The following is an 11,277-nucleotide window of genomic DNA, read 5'->3' as shown; positions in this document are numbered from 1 at the left end:
AATAATATGGGACGGTGTCAGGGATAAGTCTGGTCCTCTCGCATTACCCAATCCCCCTAGACTTGGGTAAAGGTAAACATTAACGCAGGTAGAGAGCCGGCCCGCCCACCTGGCAACAGGACTAGCCCGGCGAGCAGTGACCGTCCGTCCTGTTTGTTGTTTTCAAAGTGAAACCGAATATAGACGGAGCGCCCGCCGCCCGCCCCTCGCCCCGCCGTTGATCCATACCTCAACCACACAACGTTGGGCCGTCGCCGCCCCCATCCAGCCTGTCACCCCACGCCACTGCTCCCTCTGTGACACTCACGTAACGCTCCTTCTTACTGTCACTACGATATAAGTGTCAAGCACTGATAAGCAGACGTAAACAGTGCCGTTCGCTGCCGGTTAAGATATCACACCGAGCCGTGGCAGTACTGGCAGCTAGTGAACCGTGCCCCCACGACATGACGGCCCCGCGAAGCATTACAGGTGCCAGGGCAGGAGGAGGACAGAAAGGGTGAGGTGAGGCGAGGAACTGAGAAAGGAGAGGAGGGAGTTGCCGCCATGGTTCAGTCGTCTATTGTTACACGGCAGCTTTCGGCGCCCAAGTACACATATTTGACAAGGCTTTCGTAGGCGTTTGGGGCATTTCCAGGGGTAGATTCATGACATTCATGGTAGTTTAACCCTTCTTCTGAACCATGAATGTAAAAATACCCTCATGACAACCCGATTAACCTCCCTTTCGGCCTTTGGAAATAGTTGAAGTGGGAGGTGGAAGCGTCTGAGAATACCAACCCTGCTGCTACCTGCCAAGGGGTGACCTGCAGCCTACCTTGGAATACAGTTGGACGGTGTTCTGTCCACCTCCCAGGTGGCGAACAGCTTCATGGGCACGGGCTTGAGGCCCAGCCCCAGAATGGTCTGCTTCTCGGCCATGACCGTGGAGTCCGCCGATCAACACAAGGGAAGGGGCTGTGGGTGGGACGCTGCCTCGGCCGCCGCCTCTAACACAGTCGTGGGGCTCCTCTCACACGTTGCACTCCATGGTCACAGGCAGCACCGACACACAGGGGCACGTATGGGCGGGCACGCACGCTGCAGGCTCCTCGGAACACACCGGGTTGGAATTTTCATTGTTGGTGCATCTGAGAAATTTTCTTTTTCAGTTACCGGACGATTTTATTTTGGCAGCAACTTCCCCCCACTGACCACCGCCACACCAGCACGCGTCCCGGACCACCACCGCACCGCCGGGCACACGATTATAAAGAGGGCGCCCAATGCCGTCAAGGAGAAGCTGATTTAGCCCCACAAAGACCGGTGACAGACGACAGAACTACCGCACAAGGGACGGGCCAGGCGCACACTGCTCCACAACAGCTGCTCCTGACTCACGGCCGGAGAATCTGGCAGCCCGATGTTAGCTTCTTCCTCTTCTTTTGACCTCCATCGCTTTGTATCGCCTCGTAGGTGCCCCCTGTGACCCTCTCCTGCTTATGCATACCCTTTCCTTTTCATTTCCTTACTCTACTTTATCCTTCCTCATTACATTATACTACAGGACTATGGTTTTCTTAGTTTCTTTATCTGTTTTCCTGCCATATCTTGAGTTATCGTACGGTAATTATTTCCAACCTCGCTACCTCCTCTCCAACGTTGCCAGATTGTCGTACTCTCTTATGTTTGCCTATATCCGACCCGAAAACTGTCTCCTCCACCCCAATAACCGGCTTCATATAGGGTTATGGTTAAGGTATTTAATTATTGGTGTTTCTTTGCAATAGGTATTGGTTAGAAACCGGTAAATACGATGTTCTGAGTACGATAATCTGGCAACGGTGCTCTCCTCCCTTAGGTCATGGCGCTCAGACACGGAGGTGGCTGGCTCACCTCAACTCACGTGGATGCAATAAAGGAGAGAAGAAGTATGAGACGTGTGAGTTTTATCAATTGTTAATGTTTAAACCCACAGTGTTCTGTTGGGGCTGAGTAAAAATAAGTCATGTTCGCTCCGTGTATAAGTCTCGGTGTTCCGCCCCTCCCGAGACGTGAGAAAAAACGGTTGTTGGGTGACTAAACTAAACAGAGTATTACGTTCAAACGCCAAAACTATTGTCTTTATAAGAGAGGATAGATGGACAGTACCCTAAAACTTTTTTTTAGAACACTCATTTCCTATTTAATTTTCATGTAGTAAAAATACATCTAGAAAAAGACCGAACGAAGGAAGAGTATGATGCGGTCATCTCGTCATAAATGTAGCCACAAGATATGATGAAGAAGCAGACTAACACGAATACTTAAATTGTAATTATCAAATTCATTCTTACTCCAACGACTCTACCATGCAGTATTCAATGATGTCCTAGATACGATGAGGCAAAGCCACAGAGTTATATAACTGTGGGCAAAGCCAGTTGGAGGTCACTCGGGCCAAGACCAGGATGGTGTTGGGGACTTATTGCATGAAAGAATAGTCTGTTCATGTGTGTGGCGAGGACGTCGAGATCTTGGAAAATATCGTATATACCATGGCAGCGTCGTGCAGGAAAACGGCGAGTCACGGCAAGAAGTCTTCCGGTGGCTTGACGGGGACCATGGTATTACGGGCTGTCAGCGAGAGTAAATGAGGTTGTCGATATCTATACAGACGAGCAAATATTCGAGTCTTCAAGTTTCTCGTGCTTCCTGTCTTATTTTATGGCTGAGATATTGACACTAAATACTGGAGGCGGCAAATTGATGCTTCTGGAAAAAGTGCCTTAACGGAATCCTAGAGTATCGCAGTAATAACTTAGTGTCAAATCCGTGATTACTCCATGAAACTAAATCGAAACGCATTTACCTACTTTGTGTGTGAATGCCAACTCCGGCTATACGGCCATTTGGCACACTACCCAGAAGCCGACCTGCTTACCGGGTACATATACCTGTGACAGACCTGTGTGGAGGAGGCCAAGGGGACGCCCACAAAGGTCATGGAATGAGTGAGTCACTGGATCCTGCCGGTAGTTAGGTACTTGGGATGCAAAGTCGGGTCAGCATGGAGTCTTGCTTGAATAAACCTCTGGGAGTGGTATCAAACGATGGGTGAGGCAACGGGTTCTCCGGCGTCTGCTCCCTTTATCTGAGTGATTGATTGTGTAGTTTAAAGTATATTATTAGAACGCTTACTTTATTTCTTCTCACCTTGACCACCACCACCACCATTACCACCATTACGACCCCCACTTTGGTAGCCATATGGAGCTGTTAGGTGAGTCACACTTCTAAGAAAGGATGTCGGCTTCCTGTGGCTGTACGTATACTAAGAGCAGGGAGGGCAGGGAGGGGGCTGCAGGACTGGGTTGGACGGGGCCGCTGTCAACCCGGGGCACTGCCAGACAGCCAGCGGGCCAGTACGTGTCAAGAACTAGGGTGTGTCACGTCACGTCTCACCACTCACGTTAATTGTTGCACTAATTGACCGTGAAGTGTTACTGTGCATCCTACAGGTAAGAGTAGATTTTTTCTCTCTCTGTCCCTAACCGGTGTTCCTTTTACTCCTCCTCCCGCTCTTTTCTCCCTCCTAGATCTGTTTCTCTCCGCATCATCGCTATTTTGGGCAGTCACTGTTTCAATATACAGTTCAAAGATGGTTATTTTTTCTCTACCCCGCACTAAATAATTAACAAAACAGTATGTACTTTTCTCCAACCGTATCTTTCCCAACGTTTCCTCCAAGATAAATTTTTTTTACAGTAATGAAAGTAGTTCAAGGGAAACAAAACCCCCACTAGCATGGCTCCTATAAAAGAAAGTAGAGTGGCTAAAAGACGGGTCAATTTCGGATGGAGAGGTGTCTTGGTGCCTCCCATCTCTGTCCCTCGAGCAAAGTCACCACTAATCCATAAACGGAGGCTGAGAAGTTGAAATATCGATGGTGGGAAGTAAGGAACAAATGTGACTAAAATCCCTGTCTTAATAACTTTTAATAGCTTTTTTGAGGGATTGTGGTTCGGGGTGAATACCTTTAATAATTCCTGCCCGCCTAAACCCTAGCACTCAAAGCTATAAACATGTAGCGTACAGGAGTGGCTCACGGAGGAAGGTGTTTATACGTTCACGTGGTGATAACGTGATTTCCTGGCGCTTGTCCTTATCTGTAACTGTGCTTGTTTGACATTTTTCTAAACGATCATGAGAGAGGAAATGTGTTATGATTTTGTAATGGGTCTTTTCTTTCATTTCAATCCTCCTTACAGTTACTTTGATTTCGAAAGTTGGGGACAAGGTGTTAACTAATTTGCCATTACTCTCTCGTAGATAGATAATTATTAAGGCTTCCTACAATATGAGAAGCAATGTATATGGTTTTGAAGGAAAGACACTCATTAGCTTCATTTTAAAGATATTGATATTAATTGAGAAGGAGGAGGAGAAGGAGAAAGAGAAGGAGGTAACCAGAAAAATATAAACCACGTATATACAAAAAAGAAAATATAGAAGTTCTCACGCTGGTACGGTTGGTTCTCATTTGGTACGCTTTCAGGTTTGTTTTGGTACCACTGTAAAAATCGGAGTTGCGGCCCTGGTTAGCTGGTCTTCGGCGCTGGAGAGGCCATGTCGACGATGGACAGTTCCTTGTACCGCCAACACATCGGCGGCAGGACCCACCACCACGGGGTAAAGGTTCCTGCACCCCCCCACACACATTCCTAGCCAATCCTAACTGACTATATTGTTACTTGTCGTCTCCTTCCTCTTACCTTTTATCATGTGTTTATTATTATGCTTTATTTTTTTCCCTTTCTTGCAGTCCCTCGTTTATGCTTTGATCCATGTTAACTTTTCTTTTGTTTTTGGTTTTGATTTTCTTATTTTTGTTTCCTCGGTTCTTTTTTTTTTCATTTATTGCTTTTTATTGAACACATACACAAAAACCTCATCTCTCTCTCTCTCTCTCTCTCTCTCTCTCTCTCTCTCTCTCTCTCTCTCTCTCTCTCTCTCTCTCATTATAGGTAAATTATTTCAAGTTGCCTTACGAACGGAAAGGGAGGAGCTCGTGTTTTCCAAAGCCAACACACACACACACACACACACACACACACACACGTTGCAACACTCTGGAGGCTTAAAAGTTGACAAGTCGAGTATTTAATCCTGAAAGAAAACAGGATATCTCTCTCTCTCTCTCTCTCTCTCTCTCTCTCTCTCTCTCTCTCTCTCTCTCTCTCTCTCTCTCTCTCTCTCAGTAACGCTATGTGGTGTCACGTCCCCCCGCAACCTTCCTCTCCTTCTCCTCCTCTTTTCCCTCCTCCTCCTCCTCCTCCTGCCACTATTTATATTCCTCCTCCTATAAAAATACCCCAAAAATATATGTAATTCTGATACTATAACGATAATATTCTATAGCGACATACATTGGTCCGTCACCTAAAAAGGAACATACATGAAGCTACACATCACCAGGCAAAGAAGTGTAGCTCTTTCTTTTTTTACACTTTATTTCTATCCTGATAAGAGCAAATTGCAACGCGGCTCATCCCTCCAGGCAGCGACTCACCATTTCCCGGACCGATGAAAACCCGGCAATCAGCTGATGGACCACATGTTTTTTTTTTTTTTCGTCCGTTCAGAAAAGAAGGGATAAAGAGAAGGGACGGGAAAGGACGAGTGTTGTGGAGCGTGGTGGTGGTGGGGGTGATGATGATGATGGGGGAGGTGGTGGTGGTGGAGGGGCTCACACACACACACACACACACACACAAAAAAAAAAAAAAAAAAAAAGCAGACTATATTTCCAAGTCTTGGCTAGGTACAGCACTTCCGTTTTCTTCAAGCGCTTGGAAAGTCCCCCATTACACATAAAGGAAAATCTCTCCACCACCACCACCACCACCAAAGAATTCGTAACATGCAGCATTCGGGATTGGCAACAGTGCCCCTCACGTCTACAGAGGTAAATCGATATACGGACCGAAGTAGTGTTATTTTCTTATTTGATCAAGGGTATAGCAAGAAGAGGAAATGGGTAAATGTACTATTTGTGGAAGAGGAAAGACAGTAGAAGTGTACAGTTATATGGTGGAGGGTCGTTAGTGAGCAAAGATAAACATATGAGCGAGGGAGGAGACAGAATTGACTGATTGAGTGGCTGAGTGTTTGTCTGAGGTATCATCATGGCGCCGCAACTTCAGGAAACAGGAAGGAAAAATTAAGTACAGAAACGTACAAATATTTTCCTCTTTCCTGTGACGTGAAGGAAAAAAACGAACGTATTATTGTTCTGTTGATCAATTGCATCCTCAAACGACACTGTTCACCCCTCCGCGCTCCTGTCCCTGACGTTAGTTGCATTACGCCAATCCCTAAAGCTTGCGCGTTACAAGATCTCTCGTTTCTTTTATTATGTGTGAGGGTAACTGAGGCGGTGGTCATGTCCCCAGGTGCGGCCCGTGGTGATCGGCGCGCCCTACGTGCTATGTGGCTTCGCTGTGGGCGTTATCCTGATGGCCGTGGGCACCTTCGTCACCTCCCACGCCTACAGTGACGAGAAGAAGGATCCCGTGCTGCTGGGCGTGGGGCCGGGGTTGCTGGGGCTGGGCGGTAAGTCTGATACGGGGCGCCCCTTACATCAACTATTTCCAAAGGACAAAAAGGAGATTAATCGGGTTGTAATGAGTGCTTTTGAGGTTCTTGGCACAGAAGAAGGGTCAGGCTACCACCAAGGTCATTAAACTACTCCTGGAAATGCTCAAAACGCCTGCGAAAATCATGTCAAATCTGTGTGCCGGGGACCCGAAATGTTTAAGAATACGATCCGACTCCTATAGTAGGACAGAGGGCTGGGCGTGCATCTCTCGTATAGGCTAAGGACCATGATCAAAAAGGGAATGTACTTTGTTCTGAGTTGAATGGTAATGTTATTATTTTTTTTATTGTATACTAGTTTTATAGTTCTTTTTTTCTCTTTTTTTCATCCTTCTCTTTTTTTTCCTCTACCCTTCTCTCCATCCTTTCTTCTCTATTCTTCTATCATCGTTCCTTTTGAATGAATGACTCTTCCCCTACGACGCAACTCCCCTCTCTGTCCCCCTGACGCCTAACTCCCTTGCTCCCTCAGCGCTGTTACTTCTTAGCGCCGTCCTCATCTGCATCGTGGCGTGTCTGCGGAACCGTCAGCTGCGGGAGGCCTTCTCGGACGACCTCTTCACCATCGGTGCGTCGACCTTCTACGGGGGTCACCAGTTCGTGCAGCTGGAGGATGACCAACACCTGCCGGACCACTACTCGCCGAGGGGCAGCCGGCGACGACACTCCACGTCCGGCGGCGCCTCCGACCCCAGCGAGGCAGTCAAGTGAGTCATCGAGGACGTCAGTTTTTTTTCTTTCTCTCCTTCCTTCCGTGGCATTCTTCTTTTTTTTTTTGTCTTCCTTTCCTTTCTTTGTTTTTTTCGTTTTCTCTACCCATCTCTCCTTCCATTCTTCTTTTTTTTTTTTTTTAAAGCGGTAAAACCCACAGCGAATCAAGTTTTTTTTCTTTTGGGGGGGCGGGGGGAGACGACATTAAATTGTCAGTTTCCTTCAATACTCGTACATTGCATACTCAAGCGAAAACGTCAGTACCCTAAAGATATAGAAATACCACAATGAAGAAACCCTTCCTAGGATGTACAACATGCATATGATTTTTTTTTTTTTTTTGTACGTGTGACCGTCTCGGAAAGCTTCTATAATCAACAATGACCTAAGACTTTGAAACAACGTTCGCATAGCTACTGACCCTTGAGGAACGCCAGATTTTATGTGCATGCATGATAACCCTTGAATGAAGTCCCTCTCTACTAACCCTTGCAGACTCTGTCCCCCCAGGATACTGGCCAACACGGTGGCGGAGGAGAGACAGAGACAGAGGAAGAATTCTCGGAAACTTCCCCGGAATCGTTCTTATGAGAATGAGACGCCCGTCTGCTACACGGGGCCGCAGGGCCTGGTGGAACTCCTTGGCAGGGAAGAGCAGGACCACCTGGGCCTAGAGAGGATCCGAAGGGTTCAGCCGCACCCCGAACTGGCTCAAGACTTTGACCTGGGCGACAGCGATTACTCCAGCCACGGGATCAGGGACCGATCTTACAGGTACGTCACGACAGAGGAGAGGAGTCAGGTTAGGCTGAATTTTTTCCGTACAGGGTCGCACACTTGCTCCACGTGTGAATACATTCTTGTGTTACTTTAGAACTGCCTAATTCCAGCATGTCGGTTCGACGCCCGGGGAAACAGTTCCCTCCCGTTGAACATCGGCTACGTAGAAACTTGACCTACACGCAGGCCTCCCGTGCCCGGCAGCAGCTGCAGCGCCAGCAGCAGCTAGCCGTAGCCGGACCGCACCTTCCCGGCTGGGAAGCGAAGCAGCCGAGGCCGCAGCGGAAACGCAGCTCTAGAAAAAGGAAGCCTAACGCTGCCGAGGTGAAGGATGGCCCCCTCGTGCATCAGCTCCCCAAGTAAGTTATTGGCTTGTGTCTAAAGCCTCGAGTCTAGTGATTAAAAGGTTATACGCAGCATAGCTTGCATACAGCACATCCGGAAAATGTTACTCTTCATGTCGAAAACTAAATTAAACTTGGTTATATTGAACCTTGCTTATACTTATCATGCCTCTGGGAGGATGAGCCTGGCAAGAACACAAACAAAATGGTGTCCTGAGGTGCTGGTGTTGCTACAGGTACGACCCTGACCTCCTGCGCGTCCTGGGGATTGAGTCAAACCGGCCCGTCTTGAATCGAGGCCTGAGCGAGGACACCCGCCAGACCCCTGGGGCCACAGCGGCCCCCGGTTGGCAGGATGACCCGGACGTGACGCACGGCAGCCTCGGCAACCCCCGGCGCCGTCCCGCCGTGGCGATGGGTGTCCGGGGCATCAGGCCCAAGCAGTCCGGGGCGGCGTACAGACACGCGTCCTCCATCTACGCCTCAGACATGGAGCTGCACAGGTCGGAGGCGGCGATGACGAGTGACGCGTCCCAGCCAGGGCACGAGCCGCGGGACATGCAGAGCCCCGGCGTCACCGGCCAGTACTTCTCCCTCGCTGGTAAGGCCTCGCGGAACGAACGCATCCAACAGCAACATTTGGCACTTGGGGCAAACTTATTCTGAATTTATTTGGACCTATTTTGATCACTATTGTTTTCGGAACATCTAAGTGCATTAATTTCAATAATTTACATCTTATAGGCTTAGTTTAGTATTATTATTGTAATTATCTTCTCATTATATTATTATTATTATTATTATTATTATTATTATTATTACTATTATTATTATTATTATTATTATTATTATTATCATCATCATCATCATGGTCATTACCATTTCTATAATAGGCACAGTTAACCGAAACCTGGGGTCGTCGCCAACGCTGCAATCCCCCTACGCCTACGGGGACTCCTCGCCGCAGCTGGACAGGCGGAGAGAGAGCCCGGTGCCGTCCTCCACGCCGTCCCTGAGCCACGGACACGGCCGCCGACCCTTGTCCAACATATCGTCGGCCTCGGAGTCTTGCTGTTCGGAATGCTGTCAGGACGGCCAGGACGGGGCGAAGGGCGAACACCATCACCACCAGGCCCGCCGGACCAGCACCACCACGGAGGGAGGCGCGAACCCAAACGCTGACCAAAGACCACAGAACAGTGATGCTTGAGGCCTTGTGAAGTAGTGTGAGTGTTTTCTGGCAGGCAAATACTAAGATTCTAGTTCCAGAGGCGTAACAAAGCTGATTTTATGGTATTTTGCTAAGATTACGTTGAAACTGTAATTCGCTTCAGCATTGTCGGGTCCGTAGACTTAAAACTGACCATGGATATACCCACAACCTCAACGAATTAACAAAAGTTTGAGAAAATGAACTTTAACGCTTCTCTTGCCACGACCACAACCCAATGGTATCAAATGGAAGGAAAAAAACACCAAAAGTAGGAAGCGACAATAAAATAAATAAATAGCCTAAATTGTGACTCTCCACTCGGTGATAATGAAACAAGAGTAGCCACGCCTTGCTTCACTTTATAACAAGATAACTAAAGCCTATCAAGACGTTCCTTAAGTAAATGTTATGCAGGTGTACCAACGTGATAATAACAACATAACCGAGATAATAATAACATAATGATAATAGCAACCAACATAATAATGATAACATAATGATCTGCAAACTACGAGTCAGTCTCGGTGTGCATAGCCTATTCCTCGCCCCTTCCTGGTAACTACATTAATAATAACAGTTTACTTACCAGAAGAAGGTACGAGTTCCGTCACACAATTACACGCACAGATACACGCTTAGAGACACATTAGGCAAGAAACCGAATGTAATAAACTGATAATAGAGGATGCAGAGGACAGACGCGCAAAACTCACTCACTCAAAACACCGCGAGAGGCTGACGCGGCGAAGTGAAGCTTGCTCAAGGAAACTTCCTCTTAGAATTCTTGGGGGTGGATGTTCAGCGGAGGGATAATGTTTATGACGTATATTAACCCTTTCCTAGGTATGTCTATAATTTTGTGTAAATATTAAAACCTCATTTGTTTGCTTAATGGTCAGACAACAAACATATCACTTGCTTCTTGCCGCCAGTCAACAAGGGCTGTGTACTTTAGCCTACTTTGACTTCACTTCGGGTTAAACTCCCTGTAATTGACCGATGTATGTACGTACGAGTGGCAATGTTATTTTTATCTCCTCTACAAGACTGCTCGTCGAACGCTGCTTGGCTGGTGATCTCTGTGCCTTAAAAGATTGAGCTAGTTTTCAAAGACGAGTGTGCTGTGTTCCTGCTTGTGACCGTGTGGCAGGAAGTGAGGCTGTGAAGTAAATGAGGGTTTGAAGTTTCCTGGCAAGAACGATTAGATGGTGATTTAGCAATAAAAAACAACCCTGGTCTGTATAAAACTGGGCGTGGGCAATTCGTCGACTTAGCATCCCCAGACAAAATGCAAAGTGCTGTCAGCGTGCACAGACAATGTATATATAATGTAATGTATATGTTTATGTAGTTTTAAAGGTTGTGAGATGATTTTTGTATCATGTTTAGGAGGATATCTAAGAAGTCTGCCTATAATATTTCACTGTGAAGCATAAGACAGGTTTTTATATAATTTAGAATGCATAAAGTGTATTTTACATATTTTTGGACAAGTAGACTTCATCTCTTATATTAGTTTAAGACCAGAAGCAAAATGGGTGGATATATATTAAGCTTATCTATGCATCTTTATAACTGAACAACACAACTAAAGCTTTGAATGGAAATTTC

General features: G+C 47.0%; 1 protein-coding gene across 2 annotated transcripts; it reads left to right on the top strand.

The window, feature by feature from the left end:
- Positions 1-3,327: 3,327 nt before the first annotated feature.
- On the top strand, positions 3,328-10,182 carry LOC126998755 (uncharacterized). Of its 2 annotated transcripts, none has more exons than XM_050860765.1 (8): positions 3,328-3,479; positions 4,517-4,650; positions 6,414-6,573; positions 7,091-7,325; positions 7,840-8,103; positions 8,220-8,468; positions 8,690-9,054; positions 9,347-10,182. In XM_050860765.1, exons 2-8 carry the CDS (start codon positions 4,588-4,590, stop codon positions 9,661-9,663), a joined length of 1,653 nt encoding a protein of 550 aa, XP_050716722.1. In that variant the 5' UTR covers positions 3,328-3,479; positions 4,517-4,587; the 3' UTR covers positions 9,664-10,182. The 2 variants fall into 2 exon arrangements, with proteins under 2 accessions (XP_050716722.1, XP_050716721.1); XM_050860764.1 differs by having other exon boundaries at positions 7,825-8,103.
- The last annotated feature ends 1,095 nt before the right edge of the window (positions 10,183-11,277 follow it).

Source organism: Eriocheir sinensis, chromosome 15 (genome assembly GCF_024679095.1).
Source record: "Eriocheir sinensis breed Jianghai 21 chromosome 15, ASM2467909v1, whole genome shotgun sequence".
Lineage (NCBI taxonomy): Eukaryota > Metazoa > Arthropoda > Malacostraca > Decapoda > Varunidae > Eriocheir > Eriocheir sinensis.
Note: the sequence above shows the minus strand (reverse complement) of the source record. Positions and strands in the feature narration are given on the sequence as shown.

Coding starts and splice junctions, on each gene's coding strand:
- LOC126998755 (XM_050860764.1), top strand. CDS start 4,588: ATGTCGACGATGGACAGTTCCTTGTACCGCCAACACATCGGCGGCAGG. Junction 4,651..6,413: donor GCAGGACCCACCACCACGGG/GTAAAGGTTCCT, acceptor TCATGTCCCCAG/GTGCGGCCCGTGGTGATCGG. Junction 8,104..8,219: donor ATCAGGGACCGATCTTACAG/GTACGTCACGAC, acceptor GCCTAATTCCAG/CATGTCGGTTCGACGCCCGG.